Source organism: Bison bison, unplaced genomic scaffold (assembly GCF_000754665.1).
Source record: "Bison bison bison isolate TAMUID 2011002044 unplaced genomic scaffold, Bison_UMD1.0 scf7180017864363, whole genome shotgun sequence".
Classification (NCBI taxonomy): Eukaryota; Metazoa; Chordata; class Mammalia; order Artiodactyla; family Bovidae; genus Bison; species Bison bison.
In genome coordinates this window covers 3,981,424-4,003,975 of record NW_011494935.1, presented here as the reverse complement: position 1 = coordinate 4,003,975, position 22,552 = coordinate 3,981,424, and the positions used below count along the sequence as shown (strand labels likewise).

General features: G+C 39.9%; 1 protein-coding gene across 4 annotated transcripts in view; it reads left to right on the top strand.

The window, feature by feature from the left end:
• ATP10B (ATPase, class V, type 10B) overlaps window positions 1–22,552 on the top strand; it is a 390,227-nt gene that overhangs the window by 361,290 nt on the left and 6,385 nt on the right. For 3 of the 4 annotated variants that reach the window (XM_010855331.1, XM_010855328.1, XM_010855330.1), the window contains exons 21-24: window positions 6,297–6,497; window positions 7,837–7,917; window positions 9,216–9,320; window positions 18,971–19,158. In XM_010855331.1, the coding sequence (XP_010853633.1) occupies window positions 6,297–6,497; window positions 7,837–7,917; window positions 9,216–9,320; window positions 18,971–19,158 (575 nt within the window). Of the gene's footprint in view, window positions 1–6,296; window positions 6,498–7,836; window positions 7,918–9,215; window positions 9,321–18,970; window positions 19,172–22,552 lie in introns of all 4 variants that reach the window. The other variant, XM_010855332.1, reaches the window with a different exon arrangement.

Genomic DNA, 22,552 nt, shown 5'->3' with positions numbered 1-22,552 from the left:
ATTCCAGGCCCCTATAATGAAAAGGACATCTTTTTGGGGTGTTAGTTCTAAAAGGTCTTGTAGGTCTTCATAGAACCATTCAACTTCAGCTTCTTCAGCGTTACTGGTTGGGGCATAGGCTTGGATTACCATGATATTGAATGGTTTGCCTTGGAAATGAACAGAGATCATTCTGTCATTTTGGAGATTGCATTCAAGTACTGCATTTTGGACTCTTTTGTTGACCATGATGGCTACTCCATTTCTTCTGAGGGATTTCTGCCCACAGTAGTAGATATAATGGTCATCCGAGTTAAATTCACCCATTCCAGTCCATTTTAGTTTGCTGATTCCTAGAATGTCAACGTTCACTCTTGCCATCTCCTGTTTGACCACTTCCAATATGCCTTGATTCGTGGACCTAACATTCCAGGTTCCTATGCAATATTGCTCTTTACAGCATCGGACCTTGCTTCTGTCACCAGTCACATCCACAACTGGTTATTGTTTTTGCTTTGGCTCCTTCCGTTTATTCTTTCTGAAGTTATTTCTCCACTGATCTCCAGTAGCATATTGGGCACCTACTGACCTGGGGAGTTCCTCTTTCAGTATCCTATCATTTTGCCTTTTCATACTGTTTATGGGGTTCTCAAGGCAAGAATGCTTCGCCATTCCCTTCTCCAGTGGACCACATTCTGTAAGACCTCTCCACCATGACTCACCTGTCTTGGGTGGCCCCACACGGCATGGCTTAGTTTAACTGAGTTAGACAAGACTGTGGTTCATGTGATCAGATTGGCTAGTTTTCTGTGATTATGGTTTCAGTGTGTCTGCCCTCTGATGCCCTCTTGCAACACCTACCATCTCACTTGGGTTTCTCTTACCTTGGACGTGGGCTATCTCTTCAGGGCTGCTCCAGCAAAGCACAGTTGCTGCTCCTTACCTTGGACAAGGTCACCCCTCCTGACCTTGAAAGTGGAGTAGCTCCTCTCAGCCCTCCTGCACCAAGATAATCTAATAATACAGTCGATTATTTCTTTTTAATTTTTATTTTAGAGTATAGTTGATTTATAATGTTTATAATTTTAAATTATGTTTATAAATGTAAATTTGTGTCATTAGTTTCTGTTGTACAACAGTGATTCAGACATATACATATATTCTATGCACTCCTTCCCAAATTTTCTCGTATATATTGCTGACTATTGAGCAGAGTTCCCTTTGCTATACAAGAGGTCCTTGTTGATTATGGATTTTATATGGAGTGTACATGTTAATCCCAAACTCCCCCTACCTTTCCCCTTTGATAACCTTTCATTTGTTTTCAAAATCCATAGGTCTATTTCTCTTTTGTAAATAAGTTCATTTGTATCATTTTTTTAGGTTCCACATATAAGTGATACTATATGATATTTATCTTTCTGACTTTACTTAGTATGATCATCTCTAGTACCATGTTGCTGCAAATGGCATTATATCATTGTTTTTATGGCAGGAAACACTGCATTGTGTGTATATATATATACCTCATCTTCTATATCCATTCATCTGTTGATGGACATTTAGGTTGCTTCCATGTCTTGGCTATTGTAAATTGTGCTGCAATGAATATTGAATGCATGTATCTTTTCAAGTTATTTTCTCTGGATGTATACCCAAGAGTTGGATTGCTGGATCATACAGTAAGCTCTATTTTTAGTTTTTTAAGGAACCTCCATACTATGCCCCATAACAATTGTACTGATTTACGTTCTCACCAACAGTATTGGAGGTTCCCTTTTCTCCACACCCTTTCCAGCCTTTATTGTTTGTAGACTTTTTGATGATGGCAATTCTGACTGCTATGAAAGTGAAAGTGAAGTCTCTCAGTCACTGCTATAAGGTGAAACCTTATTATAGTTTTGACTTGCATTTCTCTACTAACTAGTGATGTTGAACATTTTTTCCTGTGCTTTTTGACCATCTGTATGTCTTCTTTGGAGAAATGTCTATATCTGCCAATTTTTTGACTGGGTGGTTTGGTTTTTTTTTATATATATTGAGTTTCATGTATTTGTATATTTTGGAGATTAATCCCCTGTTGGTTGCTTCATTTGCAATATTTTCTTTCAGTTCATAGGTTGTCTTTTCGTTTTATGGCTTCTTTTACAGTGCAAAAGCCTGTAAGTTTGATTAGGTCCCAGGTGTTTAGTTTTCCTTTTATTTCTAGTGCCTTGACCTAAGAAAACATTGGTATGATTTATGTCAGAAAATGCTTTTCCTATGTTTTGTTCTAGGAGTTTTATGGTGTCATGTTTTATATTTAAGTCTTTAAACCATTTTGAGTTTATTTTTGTATATGGTATTAAAGAATGTTCCAGTCTCATCCTTTTACATGTAGTTGTCCAGTTTTCCCAGCACCACTTATTAGAGAGACTGTCTTCTCTGCATTGTATACTCTTGCATTTTTTTGTCATAGGTTGACCATAGGTGTGTGGGATTATGTTGAGGTATGTTCCTTTTATGCCCACTTTCTGGAGAATTTTTATCATAAATGGGTGTTGAATTTTGTCAAAAGCTTTTCTGTATCTATTGAGATGATCATATGGTTTTTATTCTTCAATTTGTTAATGTGCTATAATGCACTGATTTGCAGATCTTGAAAAATCCTTGCATCCCTGGAATAAATCCCACTTGATCATGGTGCACGATCCTTTTAATGTGTTGTTGGATTTGGTTTGCTAGTCTTTTGTTGAGGATTTTTGCATCTTTAGTGTTCTTGCCTGGAAAATCCCAGGGATGGGGGAGCCTGGTGGGCTGCCGTCTATGGGGTCGCACAGAGTCAGACATGACTGAAGTGACTTCGCAGCAATAGCAGCAGGGCTTCCCTGGTGGCTCAGAGGTTAAAGCTTCTGCCTGCAATGTGGGAGACCTGGATTCGATCCCTGGGTTGGGAAGATCCCCTGGAGAAGGAAATGGCAACCCACTCTAGTATTCTTGCCTGGAGAATCCCATGGGTGGAGGAGCCTGGTGGGCTACAGTCCACGGGGTCACAAAGAGTCAGACATGACTGAGCGACTTAACTTTTGCATCTATGTTCATCAGTGATATTGGCCTGTAATTTGTGTGGGTGGTATCTTTGTCTGATTTTGGTATCAGAGTGATGATAATCTCATAGAATGAGTTTGGGAGTGTTCCAATTGTTTGGAACAGGTTCAGAAGGATAGGTGTTAGCTCTTCTCTAAGTGTTTGATAGGATTCGCCCGTGAAGCCATCTTGGGAGACTGTGGCTTTCTAAGAATCTGTCCGTTTCATTGGCACATAGTTGCTTGTGGTAGTCTTCCATGATCTTTTGTGTTTCTGTGGTGTCTGTTGTAACATGTATCCTTTTTCATTTCTAATTTTATTGATTTGAGCCCTCCCTTTTTTTCTTGAGAGTCTAGCTAAAGGTTTATCAATTTTTTTATCTTTTCAAAGAACAAGCTTTTCATTTCATTGATCTTTTTTATTGTTTTCATCTCTGTTTCATTATTTCTACTCTAATCTTTAAGATTTCTTTCCTTCTACTATCCTTGGGTTTTGTTTGTTCTTCTTTCTCTACCTGCTTTGGACATAAAGTTAGGTTGTTTCTTCGTGATTTTTCTTGTTTCCTGAGGTAAAATTGTGTGTGTATGTTTGTGCTCAGTCATGTCCAACTTTTTGGGACCCCACTGACTGTGGCCCACCAGGCTCCTCTGTCCGTGGGATTTCCCAAGCAAGAATACTAGAGTGGAAATGAATACATTTCCTACTCCCAGGAATCTTACCAATCTAGGGACTGAGCCCATGTCTCCTACATTGGTAGGCAGATTCTTTACCACTGCACCAGATTGGAAGCCCAAGATAAGATTGTATTGCTATAAACTTCCCTCTTAGAACTGCTTTTGCTACATCATCATGTTTTCATTGTCATTTGTCTCTATTGATTTCCTCTTTGATTTCTTTAGTGATCCATTGGTTGTTTAGCAGCATATTGTTTAGCCTGAACATCTAGGTCTGGACTCCAGCTTTGTTACTTACTAGTCTATAACCCTAGCCCCATGACTTGACCTCTCCAAAGCTCAGTTTCCTCAATTGTAAAATGAGGATAGCAGTGACTGCCTCATCTGGCTTGTAAGTGGACTGAGTGGGTCAGTACAGAGCCTGGCCCCTAGGAAGTGCCTTAGGAGTCTTCGTTATTACTGCTGCCAGTGCTATTCTTGGCCTTGTCTGTAGATGGGTCACTTCCAGCCTTAGTGTAGTCAGTCACCCCATCTGAGCCGTTCAAGCCACCTGTGTGTACATGGAACTAAGAGCGAGTGTCTTTCTCAGTCAGCTGGAGAGGGAGAAGCAAGGCAAGGTGCTCAAAGGGCCAAAAGACAAAAACCAAAGCCTCATACGATTGCTAAACACTAGTATCAAGGAGACTTTACCACTTTGGTTCTTCTTAAAGCCACCCTGTCAAGGGCATAAATGGTTGGTGGTGATGTTTTGGGGATTCAGAGTCTGCCCAGGAAACAGATTGAGCCCTCTCCTTCCTTCTCTGAGAAATAACCTCATCAAAAACTCATAGCAGAAAAGCCCTTTCAGCATCACGGGACTAGAGTGGGAAGAGGTGACCTGAAGCCCTGGAGCAGAAATGGAGGGGACCCCAGCCCTCAGAGAAATGCAAGGCCCAGGGTATCTAAGAGCACCAGGGTCTCCTTCAGACTCCCCACTAGTCATCTGGGCAGGAGAGCCGAAGGATGGCGCTTCTTGGATGGAAGAATCTGGGTCAGCATTGTTATGGCATTATCCAAAGATGGGACTAAGAGGGCTTGGAGTGGTTGAGGAAGAAGCTTTGAAAACTCGAAGGCTAATTGTGCCACTTCCTAGCTCCGAACATAGGCAAGGGACAAGTGAGTATCTCAGAGCCTCAAATTCCTCGTCTATAGGTAATGTTAAATATTATTTAATAATACATAATATAGTACTATTATATTATTAGCAATAACATTATCTTGCTAGGCTGTTGGGACAAATTATGTATATTGCATATCTACTAATGTGCTGTGTGTGTGCTCAGTCATATCCAACTCTTTACAACCCCATCGACAGTACCTTGCCAGGCTCCTCTGTCCATGGAATTTTCCAGGCAAGAATACTGGAATGAGTTGCCATTTCCTTCTCCAGGGAATCTTCCCAACCCAGGGATTGAACTCCTGTCTCTTTCGTCTCCTGCATTGGCAGGTGGATCCTTTACCACTGCGCCACCTAATGTGCTGTATACTAATATACTATTACCACACATCCATCACAAATAGAAGCTCAAATAATAATTGTAGTATTAATAATATGAATGTTAATATTACTACTAGTAGTATAATAATAATCAGAGAGCCTCTTAAAAGTAATGCTGGCCCAGTGGTTAGGGGATGAGAATACTAGCTTGAACACAGACCTGCTGAATGATTCCTTACATTAAAAACCCTTTACCCCTCTGTGCCTCAGCCACATGGAGCTGAGTTCTAGTTCTAACACCAGGACCAGCTGTTATCGTGACCTTGATCAAGTCACCAAACCACATCACAATATGTTAGACAATAATTGTGACCCAGCCCTTCTCCAGTGAGGAGGTCTTTAGTGGAAAGATCTTTAGAAAGCATAAAGCAACACTTCAGCATAAGATTTTATTCTTCACCCTCTGAGTTGTGTAACCATTAGGAAAGGGTTTTGAGGTCAACCTCCTCATGAAGTCCTCCTCCCACCAGCCATCCTGCCCACGGCCAAGTCTTTCCTCTTACTGCACTGCTAATCATAACTACTTACTGCCTTTTGGTTTCACGGGCCATGGTCTATATACTACTATTCCCATATGAAAGGTGGCAAGATGATGTTCAGAAAGGTTAAAGAATTTGTCCTAGGTCACACAGCTAGTGCATGACAGAACTGAGGATTCAAAGCCAGTCCTCCCTGCCTCCAAAAACCACCATAGTATACTTTACAAGTTGATAGAATTCTCTTCAGGTCCTAAAGAAGGAAATGGCAACCCACTCCAGTGTTCTTGCCTGGAGAATCCCAGGCACGGGACAGCCTAGTGGGCTGCCGTCTATGGGGTCGCACAGAGTCGGACACGACTGAAGCAACTTAGCAGCAGCAGCAGCAGTAGTAATAGTAAGAGCAGAATCTAAGGATGAGAATTACCTCTAATCTTTACACAACCCTGCATGTAACAAGTGAGGGAATTGAAGCTCCAGGTCCGAGCAGCTATTTGTCAGAGCTCCTAAGCAGTGTCTGGTGATGGCTGCCCTCACTTCCAAGGCCATGCTCTCTGCCCACAGTGCTACGTCAACTTGCTCTTCTGGTACCAGTTCTTCTGCGGTTTCTCTGGCTCCACCATGATTGACTACTGGCAGCTGATCTTCTTCAACCTCTTCTTCACTTCCTTGCCTCCTCTTGTCTTCGGAGTCCTCGATAAGGACATCTCTATGGAAACACTCTTGGCATTGCCCGAACTGTACAAGAGCGGCCAGAACTCTGAGGTAAGGGGACCGGGCAGAGGCAGGGGGACTGGGAGGTGACCTTCAGCTCCTCCCTAGAGGTGTCAGAGAAGGCGTGCTGGGCCGGAGATCCTGTGTTCTGGTCACCACTCTGCCACTTACCTCCCATGTGACCCAGGAAGTCTGCTCCCTGTTCCTGGCCTGTTTCTCATTTGCTGTTGAAGGTGATAGACCAGGTGGATATTTTTCTTTTTAGTTATTTCTTAATTATATCACACATTAATATGGGCCTGTGCTAGTTAAAGGGGAAGAGGGCTTACAGAAAGACTGCATCACTTTTCTCTGATCTTTGCAGGCCTTCAGCAGAACCCTCAAGGCTTGGTTTGGGAATCCCTGGGGCTAAAAGCCATAAAAATAGTTTCTTAGAAGGCACAGAGGCCACACTGATGCCCTAAAAGTTTTGGGAAGGTCCTACAGCAGGCAGTCTGACCAGCACAGACAGGCTGGGAACCTGGAGGCAGAGAGGGAACCTGATGGCCTCAAAGGAGGAGCTCTGGGAAAAGGGATGTTGCTATGCACTAGGGTAGCTCTACATCTCAGATAAGGAGGGTAAAGCCAGATGTGGTACTTGAGAGCTGGTTAAACTTTGTGGACAACCAGTGAAGAACCAAGCCCCATATTCAGCCAAAGACAGGTGGAGAACAACTTAGCAACCCCAGCACTTCAGGCGAGGGAGATGTGGAGATGACGCACGACATCCTGGGCCCTTCTCATTGTCCCCTTCCCATAGGTGAGTTGGCTGCATAATGTATCCCTTTAGTATCTAACATCAAAAGACGTTAATGTAGCAGAAACATACACTGTAAATGGTTTCAGTGTTCCCAAGGAAGGAAGCACAAAATAAGAAAGCTCATCTCCGAAGCCACTGAGCTGTCTCTTGGGAACTCGTGATCCTGGGCGGTAATTGAGAGCTCCTTTTCAGATGCTATTTAGAATCTCTAAACTTACCAAGTTTGTATTAGCACTAGTATTAATGATCATTAACAGCTGAGCCCTTTCTAGGTACCAAAGCACAGTTGTATTTAGACCTCTTGAAAGTCAAGGAAATCTAGCTGGTATTGTCTTTATCTACTTTCTATGGAAGAAGAAACAATTCCCAAAGCAGTCTAGTGACTTTCACTAAGGTCACACAGGCCTGGAACTCGACTTGAGGTCCTGTCACTCCCAGGTCTGTGCTCTTCATCATTCCATTGTATTGCCTCTAGGGTAGGAAACATTGTAAGTGCCATGTTGTCTGGCCCAGCCAGCACAAGAAAGTTGCTTACAAGGAACAGAGGCTTGCTCGGGTGGTGGTAACTGTCGATGTGTTCTTTCCTGACAGTGCTATAACCTGCTGACTTTCTGGATCTCCATGGCAGATGCGTTCTACCAGAGCCTCGTCTGTTTCTTTATCCCCTACCTGGTAAGGTGTATGGTCCCATTCTAACCATACAAACAGCAGGGTAGAGCTAGTCCCGTTAATATGAAATCCCAGACAGATAGTATCTTTCTGGACTCTTCAGAGCAGGAGCTCCAAATAGGAGGCCTGCAGACTCCACCCAGCATATTCAGAAAGTCAGAATACTTTACCAAAACATCTTAATTTCTGCCAGCTTCGGAAAAATTAAAAGCAGTTATTACACTGGGTCATGGCAAAATCCAGAGTTGGCTCACCACCCTGCTTAGATAGGGGACCTGTTCTCTTGTTTGTCATAGTCCCCACCATGCCCTTTTGTGTCACGCCTAGCCATGTTCACTCACTCATTTACTGCTTCTTACTTGAACACTGAAGGTATTTGAGTTTACACCTCTTGATTTGTATTTACATTTGTGCTTCCAAGTTCTGATAATAAGAGTTACTACCTTATCTGAAATAAAATAAGAATACAGGGAGCACAGGATACCAGCCCCATCTCAATTCAGTTCCCCAGTTTACAGAGTGAGAATGTATGTAGCATAGGATAGCTGTATTCTTCTCAGACAAGGAGCTCAGATGTGGAGTAATTTGTGCCAGGAAAACAGTGGTATCTGCCTAGTCTCTGGATCATGTTCTTTTGCAAACAGCAACATGATGGGTGTTGAGGAGGCAAGCATTTTGTGCTTTCTCAGAATTTCCTGGTTTACAACACCCTCCCTAGTCAGGCCTCTTTTGCCCTTACTGTGTGATCAACAGACTTACCACTTAGGACTATTCCATCTAGGATGATCTGGACTTTTCACCCTCAGTTCTGGCCTCTGCCTGATCTGCCTTTTCTCTCTCCTTTCAAGAGAACAATTCCCCTTACTACAGTCTCAGCTGACTTCTTATCTGTACTCCCAAAGTGCCTTGTACTTGCTTCCATTTTAGCATTTACACCCTTAAACTGTACCACATTTGCCCTGCCTGGTAGACTCTAAACTCCTTGAAAGTGGACACAGGAGTATCTTTAGCAGTTGGCATTGTGCCTGGTAGGTACTCAATTTTTTGTTTACTCATTCTGCAAAGCTCTGGGATACTCTTCATGGCTTCCTTTGCAAATGCATTTTGAAGAGTTTAGTCCTATCAACTCACTCCTCCTCCTGTCTGTCCCTGCAGTCAGTTCCACACGACAGTAGCTGGACAGCTTCTCCCCATTCCTTCCCCTCCCTTGACACCTGCCTCCACTGATGCTTTACTTGTCCAAACTAAGGCCTTCAGTCCCTGGGCACAGCTGACAGTGCCTGTTTGTTCCTGCTCTGCAGACCTACAAGGACTCTGATATCGACGTTTTTACCTTTGGAACACCCATCAACACCATCTCCCTTGCCACAATCCTCTTGCACCAGGCAATGGAAATGAAGACCTGGGTAAGTGCCCCTCTCCATCACCTGCATTCAGATTTGAGCTGCTTTTCTCCGTATCATTGATCCATTGAATACACGAATGCTGAGCTCATACCTGTGGTCCACTTCAACAGGGATAAAGAAGTAGAGAAGATAGAATTGCAGGCCTCAACTTGCTCACCATCTAGTCAGGATGAAATAACTAAGACATATAATACAATGAGGCAGTGTGTTGCCAAAACAGGTACTTTCGATTTCAAAAGTCATGGGTGTTTGAGAGGCAAGGGAAACATTTGACTGATCATACTTGAGACGATGTTACAGAGCTGTGCTGTCCATTTAATTGGGGGTAAAAGATTAGAAGACTGTCTCCACATAACATATCGAGTATGTCCAAATATCACTTTTTAGTAATTCAAAACGGTAACGCTAGCTTTCTTATTAACTTTGACTAGTCAATAATAATTATAAAAAACATAGAGCTTAAAATTACATGCCAGGTACACACCTGTATGATTTTAATGTACTTTCTTAACTTCCCAAAGCCCTTTAGATAAGATTTTTTTTTAGTTAGATATGATTGACACTGATTGACACAGAGCACTGGATAAGTTTAAGCTGTACAACATAATGACTTGACATACACAGTTGATCCTTGAACAATTTAGGGTTTAGGAGCACCAATCCTCCACACAGGGGAAAATCCACATGTAACTTTACAGTTGTCCCACCATATCTGAAGTTCCATATCCACAGATTCAAGCAACAGCGTATCATGCAGTACTGTAGTATGTAATTAGTGGGAAAAAAATCTGTGTATAAGTGAACTTATGCTGTTCAAACCTGTGTTGTTCAAGAGTCAACTGTATTGCAAAGTGATGGATGTTTACTAAACTTATTGTGGAAATCATTTTGCAACATATGCATGTGTTAGGTATTTTTTTTAATTCCCATCTTACGGATACAGAAATGAATATAAAGAGGTTAAACTTTCCCCAAGCAGTACAAGACAGAAGCAAGCCTAAAGCCTAGCTGGCTGACTCTTGACCTTTTAACCTCTGTGCCAATAGTGTGATGAGGTAAGATTGATGGGTGCAGGGAGACCACTTTATGGAAAGAACCATTTCAGCTTGGCAAAAACCAAATCTTTCTGAGAGCATTTGTATTAAATGTTTAGAAACTTCCCTAAGTAGGCTCAGGGTATTCCCAACCTTCTACAGTGGAACTTCTTCCCTCCCCCTGCTGTCACAAGCTGGACCAAGCAGTGGCTGATAACAGCCGCCCAAGGGGGCTTCCAGATCACAGAGTTCCCATCTTGAAAACCCCGTAGTTCCAATTCATGCCATGACAGATAGAACAAAGTGATAAAAACAAAAAGGCCTAGTCAAGCTTAAATAAATCTCTTTCAGAACCACCAGAGAAACCACTTCATTTTATCAGAAACTGTGAAGAAGGCAGTCATAATTTTAATACTAGGAACTGAACCAAGCTAAGGAAATATTTAGAACTCTTGAAAATGCAAAAAGTTTGTCACTGAAACTAAAAATGCAATTTGTGGAATCCACTCTAGACTGGACACTGGCTAAGAGTAAACTACCAAAATTGAAAAGTATTGTGTACTCATGCAGAATGCCACAGAAATATGAAAATGTAATCAAGAGGAATGATATTTGGAATACGTGACTCTAACAGCCACATAATAGAACTCATAGAATAGAAGAACAAGGAAAGAATGGTTAGAGAAGTACTGAAGAGGTCATCACTGAGAATGACAATCAAAATAAATCTGGATATAGTGCCTGGTAGTAAAACTGTACAGTATAAAAGAAACAGTCTTAAAGTCTGCCAGAGACTATGGACAGATTACCTGAAAATTAACAGCAATTAAACAATAGAAACCAAAAAATAGTGGAGCAATTATCTTCAAAGACTTAAGGCCAAATAGCAAACAGTCACACTATTTGTACACAAGCACTACACTTAAGTGATAGTTCACTTAGGACTGATAGATAAAGATTCCCAAGGGAAGTACACCCACCCAACCAGTGCAGAAACACTGATTTTAATTCTCTAAGAAGGCCACAAAAATCTCCTAGGTCATTGCTATATTCATTCAGTCAGAGAAAATGATTTATTTTTATCAAACAGCAGAATCAAAGGCAAATAATACAGCTGTATGTTTGCTTTTTTCCCCTTCTTACCTGTATATAACATGTTTCTGTCCCTTCTTAGTAGCCTGTGGTTAAAAAAAAAAAAAATGACATTTTTAGATAAACTCTATAAGGTCTACCACCTATGCTATGTTATGCTAAGTCACTTCATTCGTGTCCGACTCTGTGTGACCCCAGAGACGGCAGCCCACCAGGCTTCCCCGTCCCTGGGATTCTCCAGGCAAGAACACTGGAGTGGGTTGCCATTTCCTTCTCCAATGCATGAAAGTGAAAAGAGAAAGAAGTCGCTCAGTCGTGTCCGACTCTTAGCGACCCCAAGGACTGCAGCCTACCAGGCTCCTCAGTCCATGGGATTTTCCAGGCAAGAGTACTGGAGTGGGGTGCCATTGCCTTCTCCGACCCTCACTAAAGGAAGAGAGAAATATGCAAGAACCTGAAAGAAAATAAAAGCTAAAACTGCAAGAAAAAACGTAATGGTAAGGAAAGGCTATTCTGTAGTTAATTTATGCTGAAGTCTTCATCGTATGAATAGGACAAGAAATACACAACTAAAAGTCTTAATTTATTTAGTACCTCCTAAATCTTAAAGTATCTTAATACTTACAATTACTAAAAACTTAAGATTAACATAAAGGAGAGGGAAGAAATTAGAGGAATATAGGAAACTATCAATTCCCCAGGCTGTAGGGAAGAGGAAAAGGTAAGAACAAAGAAAATGATGGCCAGAAGTATCAGATAGGACTTTCTCATCCCGTGAATATGAAGAGAAATGGAAAAAATTACAATTCTAGAATGATGTTTTTATAGAACTCTATCAAAACAGACACAGATCAAGCTTTGAATAAATTACCACACTTGACCTATTGCAGTTAGCCCTAATATGTAAAATCCTGCTCTAAACAGATACTAAATATGCATCTTTCAAACACACCTGACCATACACCAAAAATTTAAAGACCAAATTCTAAATCACAAAGGAATTTGAAAGAATCAGTATCATAAAGAACCTATTATCTGATAGTAATGCATTTAGATTAATAAATACAAACAATGAAAGTACAGCCTAACATGCGTGGAAATTTCAAAATGCGCATCTAAACAGGTCATTTAGGAGGTCAAAAGTAAATCATGATGGAAATTATACTTATTGCTGCTGAATGACTATAAAAATATATATGCAAACTTGTGGGATGCAGCTAAAGCTTTTACTATTAAAAACAAAAAGATTAAAAAGAGGCTAAAATTTCAACTTAAGAAACTTTAAATAATACCATGTAAACCTAAAGAAAATGGAAAAGAAAAAAAGATGAGAGAAAAATCAAAGAAAGGTCAATAAGACCAAAACTGAGCTCTTCAAACACTACTGAAAACTCACCTCTTGGGACTTCCTTGGGGGTCCAGTGGTCAAGACTCCATGCTCCGAATGCCAAGGGCATGAGTTCAATACCTGGTCACATAACTAAGATTCCCACATGCTGCACAGTGTAGCCAAAAATGGGAAAAAAACTCACCTCTGACAAAACTTATCCAAAAGATGACAGAAAGAGAAGGCCACGAAAACAGTACTAGAAATGAAAAAGACTGCAATTATGGATACACAGGTGTCTCAGTACCTGCAGGGATGGGTTCTAGGACTCATGTGAATACCAAAATCCACAGATCCTCAAGTCTTTTATATAAAATGGTGTTGAGCCCTCTGTTTTCATGGATGCAGATCTCATGTATACAATGGACAATGGAATCAATATTTTTAATATTTTTCTGAAAAGTTAAGCCAAGTTAAATCCTTTAAATATAAAATTTACCAAGCTATAGGCAAAATCATTCATCAAAGCTGGATAAACCAATCACCATTCTAGAAACCAAATCAGCAATCTTATCCCTAAGGTTACAAAGCCAAAGGATTGTAAAGGTGAGTTTGACCAAGTTTATAAGGGACAAATAATTCCTATGTCATACCAACTTTTTCATGGATTCAAATCCAATTTTCACGGCTAGATTAATTCTGATATCAGAATGAGCATGGACAGTCCTAGGAAACAAAATTACAAAGCAGTTTCCTCAATGAACATAAATGTAAAAATTCTAAATAATATATTGGCAAATTAACTCAGTAGTGTGGGTTAATACTACTGTAGTATATAGTATATATGCTATAGTATGGTATGTAGTATAATATGAGTTAATTGGAGAAGGAAATGGCAACCCACTCCATGTTCTTGCCTGGAGAATCCCAGGGACTGCGGAGCCTGATGGGCTTCCGTCTATGGGGTCGCACAGAGTCGGACACGACTGAAGCGACTTAGCAGCAGCAGCAGTATGAGTTAATACTACTTCATTAAAGATAATAAAGCCTAACCTAGGAACTTTCATATTCTGTTGGTAAACTATTAACTGATAGCACCACTTTGGAGAAGCAATTTGAAAACAGCTAGAAGAATATGTTAGAAGAGTTAGCTAGAAGTATTCACAGGCTGTGCCACAATTCCACTTCTAAATATGCAACCTGGACGATCCTTTTACACATGTATATATATACATAGACATACATAGACATATATAAGATATTACATCATTATTCTTTAAAGCAAAATTTAAAAACTGGAAACAGCCTAAATGTTCACCAACAGGAAAGCAAATAGTAGCATAGTCATATACTAGAACAGTTAAAATGAATAGAACAGCATTTAGCAACAAAAATAAACCTCCACAGCATACTGGCTAGTGAAAAGAATTCAGAAGGATATCTACATGATAAAATTTTTAAAGTATCCATTAACACGGATACATAAACATGTACATATAAAATACACATAAAAATGATGAAAACATTTTCAAGATGAAAGAAAAGGCATTTGCAAGGGATACATGGTGGTAGAATTGTATCTGTAAGGCTCCTTTTAATAAAATCTGAGGCAAATGTGTGTAGAGGAAGAAAAACTAATTTTCTCTCTACCCTTCTAGGTCTCAGCTTAGACATTCCTGTAATAAATGACAGATTAATGGGAGAAAAACAAACAAAAGTTTAATCAGTATTTCCTATACACATGAGAGAGACCAGGAAACTATGGCCCTAGCCACCACCTTAAATACTACAACTAAAGACAAAAGAAGTTTTGGGGTTAGGGGAGGCCAGATGTGGAAGTTGATAGATTTTCTAGAAATTTAGAATGTTTCTTTTTCCTGGTACAGAGAGGGAGACACCCTTACAAATGGAGATTTCTCTTATAAGTATAAATATCTCTTACAAAAAGAAAACGTCTATTCAGTTTTCAGAGCTTCTCCTCTGCCTGCTGTTTCTTAAAAACAATCAGCTCAAGGCAATCCTGATGCCAGAGACACATTTTGGAGTGACAGATTCTGCTCCCATATATATGGCATAAGGTTAAAACTGGTAAAGCTGGACATCGCGTGCATGAGATTTGTTTGTCTGCTTGAAATATTTCACAGTAATTACATTCTTTTTTAAACAGTAGCACAAGATATTTCACAAGAGGAACTCTTCTCTCCATGACCTTCTTAACCATTAGATATTTTTTTTAACCTTTCAAAAATGCCCTGTAAATAATCAGACCGCAATGTATATTAAGTGAGTAATGATTGGTCATTCAGCCTTCTTTCTCAGAGCACTGCATGTTTTAAAACAGAGAACTTGTTCCTTTCACTCACCATTAAGCACTATTATCCACCTAATGCATCTCTAGACCAGGTATCCTGGTAGTCACTGGTGATTTTTGTTGCTCCGGGGAAAGGAGTCAGCTACTACCATCATTATGAAGAAAGTATTTCCCTTTTTCAAGTGCTTGAAGCAGAGGGAGAGTGTCTGTCTTCCCTGGGTAGAAATCAAACATGAGTTTTTTTTTGGCTGTACCGTGCAGGATCATAGTTCCACAAACCTGTGCCCCCTGCATTGGGAGCAGAGAGTCTTAACCACTGGATAGCTAGGGAAGTCTCAAAATCTAACATGAATTTTAATAGCTGTGTCAGCTTTCACAGTCCTCACCTAAGTGACTGAAAAATGTTAGCTAACTGTTTTCTTCTCTAGGAACAGGGGCTAGGATATTTCAAAACATCTCTTCCACTGAAAAAAAATAAATTTGTGTGTATATACATTTTAATATATTATATATATATATATAAACATATACAAAGAGTATGTATATATATGTATACATCTCTAAAAGTATGAAAAGGCTGATAGGATAATTAAAGACCAACACCTCTGAAAAGTGGGATTGTAGTGAAGCAAGCTATGCCAAAGTCTATGTTTTCTTGAGAGTGTTTGCAACCCTGCCTAAAATGAACTTTTTGGCAGACTTCATTGAACATAATATTCAGAAATTAAAACCCAGGCTCCTGTAGTGACAATCTAATAAGAGATCACATTACTTTAGGGCCCCAAATGCTCTACCTTCAGAGTAAGGGTACACTTACCTGCATTCCTTTCCCAAGCAGAGACTGTAGGGATTGTCCCCCACTGTGCTGAACAGATCAGGGAGAGTCGATATAAAGGACTCATCCTGGAAAATGGACCATATATATGTAACTAAATCACTGTGCTGTACACCTGAAACTAACACAATACTGTAAATCAACTCTACCTCAATTATAATAACCAACAGTAGACATTAAGATATTTGTACTATATAACAACTGATTGTATTAAGAAATTTAAATAACTCAAATGAGTTAAGAAAAAATTTTAAACACACACACACAAATAATGAAGTTCAAATGAAACAAGGACTCATCAATAAAGATCACAAGCACAAACATCAGTAACCAATATTTAAGGTATTAAAATTATCAGAAATAACTCATAGAAAAGATTTGTTTGTTATGTTTAAAGACGAATAAGCTTTAAAATATCTGCAAGAATGTATGGTAAGCCATACAAAGAAACCTAGAAGATTGTCTTTAAAGACCAAGTAAAAGTTTTGGAAATTAAAATATCCAATAACTAATTTAAATTTCAATGGCTGGCTTAACTGCAGATTAGGCAGAGCTGAGGAGAAAATTGGTGAATTGGTCAAATTATCCAGAATATAAAAGAAAAGTAGAATACTGAAAATTATGGAAGAGATATATAAAAGATAAGATGGGTATCTTAAAAGATCTAACATACATTTGATTAGAGTCTTGGAGGAGAAAGACACTGAGGTAATATTTGAAAAGATAGTGACTTGAGAATTTTGCAAAAGTAACAAAAGACATCAAGCTACGTCAAGAAGTTTAGCAAAACTCAAGCAAGATATTTTTTTTAAAAACGCCACACTTATAAGAAAACTATAGAACACTAAAGACAAAAATAAGGATCATAAAGCAGCCAGATTTTGAGGTAAAGATTTCCTTCTAAGGAACAACAGAAAAAGTTTTGCTAACATCTCAGAAGCAACAATAGAAGCCAGAAAATAGTGAAAGTTGGTCCCTCAATAATGTCCAACTCTTTGTGACCCCATGGACTGTAGCCCACCAGGCCCCTCTGTCTATGGAATTCTCCAGGTAAGAAAACTGGAGTGGGTAGCCATTCCCTTCTTTAGGGGACCTTCCCGATCCAGGGATCAAACCCAAGTCTCTCACATTGCAGGCATATTCTTTATCATCTACGCCACCAGGGAAGCCTCAAGAATACTGAAGTGGGAGCCGTTCTCTTCTCCAGGGGATCTTCCCAACCCAGGGATTGAACCTAGGTCTCTTGCATTGCAGGCAGGTTCTTTACTGTCTGAGCCACCTGGAAAGCCCAGAAAATAGTGAAATGCTATATTAAATATACTAAAGGAAAATAACTTCCAAAAAAGATCAAAAATATCTTTTAAGAATGAGGATGAAATAATGAATGAGAAAATATATCATCAGCAGACTTCCACTAAAGAAAAATTCTAAAGGATGTATAGCCACCCTCAGTATCCACTGGGAACTGGTTCCAGGACCCAATGCAAACACCAGATTCTGTGGATGCTCAAGTCCCATAATCAGTCCTCTGTATCTGTGGATTCAACCAATGATGGATCAGGCAATACTGCAGTATTATTGAGAAAAATCCACATGTAAGTGGACCCACATAGTTCAAACCCCTGTTGTTCAATGATCAACTAAAAGTACAAGGAAAGATACCCCAATGTTCACTGCAGCGCTCTTTACAATAGCCAAGACATGGCTATTGTCTTAATTGAATAGACATGTCCAATGAATGTTTGAATAGAAGAATGGATAAAGAAGATGTGGTACATATATACAATGGAATGTTACTCAGCCATTAAAAAGAGTAAAATAATGCCATTTGCAGCAACATGGATGGACCTGGAGATTATCACACTAAGTGAAGTCAGGCAGAGAAAGACAAATATCATGTGATATCACTGACATGCAGAATCTTTTAAAAATGATACAAATGAACTTATTTACAAAACAGAAACACAGACTTAACAAATCTGTGGTTACCAGGGGGAAAAAGGGTAGGTGATAGACTAGAAGTTTTGGATTGATGTGTACACAGAATTATATTTAAAATAGATAACCAACAAGGACCTATTATATAGCACAGGGAACTCTGCTCATATTCTGTAGTAACCTAAATGGGAAAAGAATTTGAAAAAGAATAGATACTTGTGTATATATATAACTGAATCACTCTGCTATACACCTAAAACTAATGCAACATCGTTAATCAATTACACTTCAATATAAACTTTTTTTTTAAAGTATAAGAAAATACAGTTAAGATGGAAAACCCAAAATGCAAGAGATAATGAAGGCATAGAAAGTGTCAAGCATGTAAGTAAATCTTAAAGACTATTGACCATATTAAACTGTAATAACGACTTGTGTGATTTACAAAGATGATAGAATTTAAATATACAGTAGCAATAAGACATAAATCAGGAAGAAGGTAAACAGTTAATTTATTCTAAAGCCCTTGCATAATTTAGGAGGAGGGAAATATAAACTTTATACTACAGTAAGTTAAGATTGCTTACTGTCATTTATTGAGTAATCACTGAAAGAATAGAAATGAAATACATAACTTTCAAACTAGTAGAGGTGGAAATGAAATTATATGAAATCATCAGTAAGTTTACAAGAGGACAGGAATTGGAAGAAGCATAAAAGAGGCAGGACAAAATGAGATCAGACTACAGAAGACTGCGCTGCTTCAGAAATGAATACCTGACGGCCACATGTGGAAGAGACTGATTCATCATCACATTAAGGAAAAAAGACAAAAGTCACACAAAATACAACTTTTTTAAGACTAAAGAATATCATGAAAATTATCACAAAAGTCAAGGTGATTTAGGGGTGTCTGGGGTATCTGTGTTCAAATTCTGGGTGGTAGCAACATAGGTATTTACTTTATAATAAGCCATTAAATGGCACACTTTTAAAAACGGTATGTTGCATTTCCCAAAAAGAAAAGTGTAAAACAAAGTTAAAGTAGCATGAGCTCATTCCCCGAAGATCTAAACTGTCCCCTCAGCAGTGTTTACTTCCTTCCTTCTGCAGACCACCATCCACGGGCTTGTTCTCGCAGGCAGCTTCCTGATGTACTTTGTGGTGTCCCTTGCGTACAATGCCATCTGCGTCACCTGCAACAGCCCCACCAATCCCTACTGGGTGATGGAAGGCCAGCTCTCAGACCCCACGTTCTACCTTGTCTGCTTCCTCACACCGGCCGTGGCTCTTCTCCCAAGGTTTGAGCAGCGGGTGCTGTTTCCTTCCTAGAACTACCACTCTCCTCCATCAGCCATTCTCATAGCCTAAGAATCAGGAGTTTGACCCCAGCTGGGATGCTTGAGGCTCTTGTTCCAAAGGGAGGGAGCTAGCACAGAAAGAACCATAAACTTGGAGGCAAATAGCACGGAATCTGGTCCCAGGTCAGCCACAGAGCGGCAAAGTCACCGAATCTGGCATGGCCTCTGTTATGACACCTGTAGAATGAGAGTACTAATTTCTCCCCTCCTGCCATACAAATCTTGTTGTGTATAAAGAATCATTTTGAAAAGCTCTTGTAGTCCTTTATTCATCAGCCCAGGAGTCTCACTTTCAAATGCCTTCAGGGACAGGTAAGCAATGGCAGAAAGCCAGGTGGAGTACAGGCATTGGGGAAGGAACTTCTAAGCTTCAGCCTATCACTGCCACAAGGAAAAACCAAGATGAGCATTTCAGAGCTTTAGATTTTTCCCACAAATTTTGCAGGCAATATCCAGGTTTTAAATACTACTCAAATTTGTTAAAACACACACAGACGCATACACATACACACACCCTATATTAGCCAAATAAATCACTTCCTCAGAGTGACCATTTCTAACATTTCCAGTCTATAGCCTCTACAGTCAGCTTTTCAAAACCAAATAGCAACAACAATGCCTCACATGTCCTTGGAGTTTACTCTTGACAGATGCTTTTCTATCTAGTTCATTGTTTTACTTTTTCAAAATCACCTAAGAAATTAGACAGAGCTGTGGTTGTAGTCCCACTTGCTCATGGGACAGCTGAGGTCCCAAGAGGAACCAGAATGTGTCCACCAGCTCACCACCAATCACAGGGGAAGTCTGTTCTCCCAACTCAGAGGCCAGTGTTCTATTCTCCAGCCCACACTCTATGTCAGAGTATTTGGTGAACTTAATGATGCTGTACCCAAAGGCAAGACCTAGCCCCTCTCCATCCTCAGGATCTTGTCACTCTGAATCTTTGAAATTCAGCTACTTTACCATTATAAGCCATAGTCAAGAGGCCATGACAATACTGTGGACAACTTTTTCTAATCCAAAATTAGGCAGAAAGTCATTAGCACACTTTGGTTCCTTTAATGAGTTTGGCAACATGCTTAACCTAGTTTGGGCTCCCTTTCTTCTTCCTAAGACACCTCAGAACCTTGACATCTGATGCAGGGTTTAGAGGCTGAACATATCAAGATGACACTCCTGTAAACTCAACAGATGGTTTTGTTCTAAGTATACATGGTCTCCCTGCTTGGCCCTTCCTGGTCTCCACAGCCTTATCTCCCTAGTCCCTGCCTCAAACTTTGGGCTCCATATCACCGTTCTTCCTGGACCTTTCCTAAAGTCTGCATGCCCTCTTGTCTTCCTGCCTGTGTTCATGCTGACCCTTCTACTTAAAATGTCCTTCCTGTTACCAGACCTCCTCATCCTTTGACATCATTCCAGGTGTGACCAATTCCTGAACCCGTTTGTGACTTCACCTACCACCCTCAAGCTGAAACAGATCATGTGTTCCCGTTACCTGGTTGTATCTGTCACTACCTTTATCCCACGTACTGTCTGTTTTATCTGTTTGTCATGAACTCCTAGAAAGAAGTATCCTGCTTGTTATCATTATATAACCCACACTTAGCATAGTTCTTATCACAAAGGCTGCCCTCGGAGATAAATGAGAAAAAAAGATGTTAAAGAAACAGAAAGATGAATAAAATAGGGCTCTTTCTCTCAAGAAGTCTACCATCCAGTAGACAATTCAGACATATAATACAGGTAAGAGTGATTAGCACTAATCAAGGGCCCTGAGACTGAAGACTGGGAGGCAAGTAAGCACAAGCCTCAGAGGACATATTTCCCACCCCCGCTTGGGAGACAGATCCTGGGAAAGACCTTGAAGGTCCTGTCCTCATTGGAAAAGGATATCAGGTATCTGTGTTAAATGCTTTCATCCACACTTTTGGGGTTAAATATGGCTGTGATCACCTCTGACCAAGGACTGACCTCCTCTGTGAGGTGTCTTAATTGGGATAGAGGAAGAGTTCATCATCTACAAAGAGTTCTGGTTCTTTGTCTTATTCTTGGTTAGAAGACACACTTGGAGCCAGAGGCTACCAGCTTGATAAGGGTGGTTGAAAAGCACAGACATTCTTGGAAAAGACAAATACTCACCATTATATCTTGTTAAACAGATGAGGGACAAGCTAGGGAAAGTTAGCAAATATTTTCTTGCCAGTTACCATAGCATGCAAGTTAAATCTCTGCTTATTCTAAGATCATCATAAACTTGAATTCCTACTTAATTCTGTTTACTAAAAAAGGCAAAGAGATTTCCTTTGACAGAGAAAGGATTATTTTAATAGCTCCAAGGACTGTTAACTTATAACCTTGGAACGATTAATTTCTGTTACAGAAATCTACATGGCAGAATGTTTGCTGTAGAAAACTGTATTTGTTCACTTAAAGATGTAAGCTGTATTTATAATGATTGATTTCACTCACAAAGCCTGTGATAATTAGCCACTAACCATGACCTCACTAATCTTAGTTTAATTAATTCAACCAGTATAAAGGAACTGTATGATTCTCTTAAACTGAGAGCAAACTTTTATCTGTAAAATTACTAACACACAACTTTAAAACATAATGCAGCATAATTCGCTACACTAGGCCCCAACAGTCCTTGTACACTTCATTTGGCTTCAGTAACACAACACTCTTGGTTTTTCTCTTACCTCTTGTTTCCTCTACTGGTTCAAAGATGACATGGTATACGTCAAGCCTTTGTCCTGGGTTCTTTTGTCTTCTAACTTTAGTCCTTTCCATAAACATAGCAACCATTATTGTGAAGTTAAATGTCATTTTTCACAGATGAATCTCTAATATAAACTCCCAGCCCAGATCTTTCTCCAGAATCCCAGATACATCTTTCTAGCTACCTGAGCCTCACCAGCACTGGACATGGCACGTCTGAGGAAAGTGGCAGACATCTATAACTTAACTCATGATCTACCTTCTATCACCACCACCCTCCCGGAAGCATGGCTCTCTTCCCAAGTTCCTTGTATCCACTGTTACCCACTGAGGATCAAGGCAGGCCCATGAGACACCACCCACCACCACATGGCCCTCTCTTATCCATTGCCAAGACCTGGTAGTTTTATCTTGTTAAACAGAATCCATCTGCTATTTCCATTTCTACAGCCCCCACCATAGATAGGTTATAATTCTTTCATTCCCAATTATTTCAATAGTCTCCTATTGGGTTTACTCTAATCCATTATCATTGTGTCAAAGTGTGATCATGTCACGTTTGTAACTTTCCAAGGGCTTGCCAAGGCCTTTACAATAATTACAAAACCCAAGA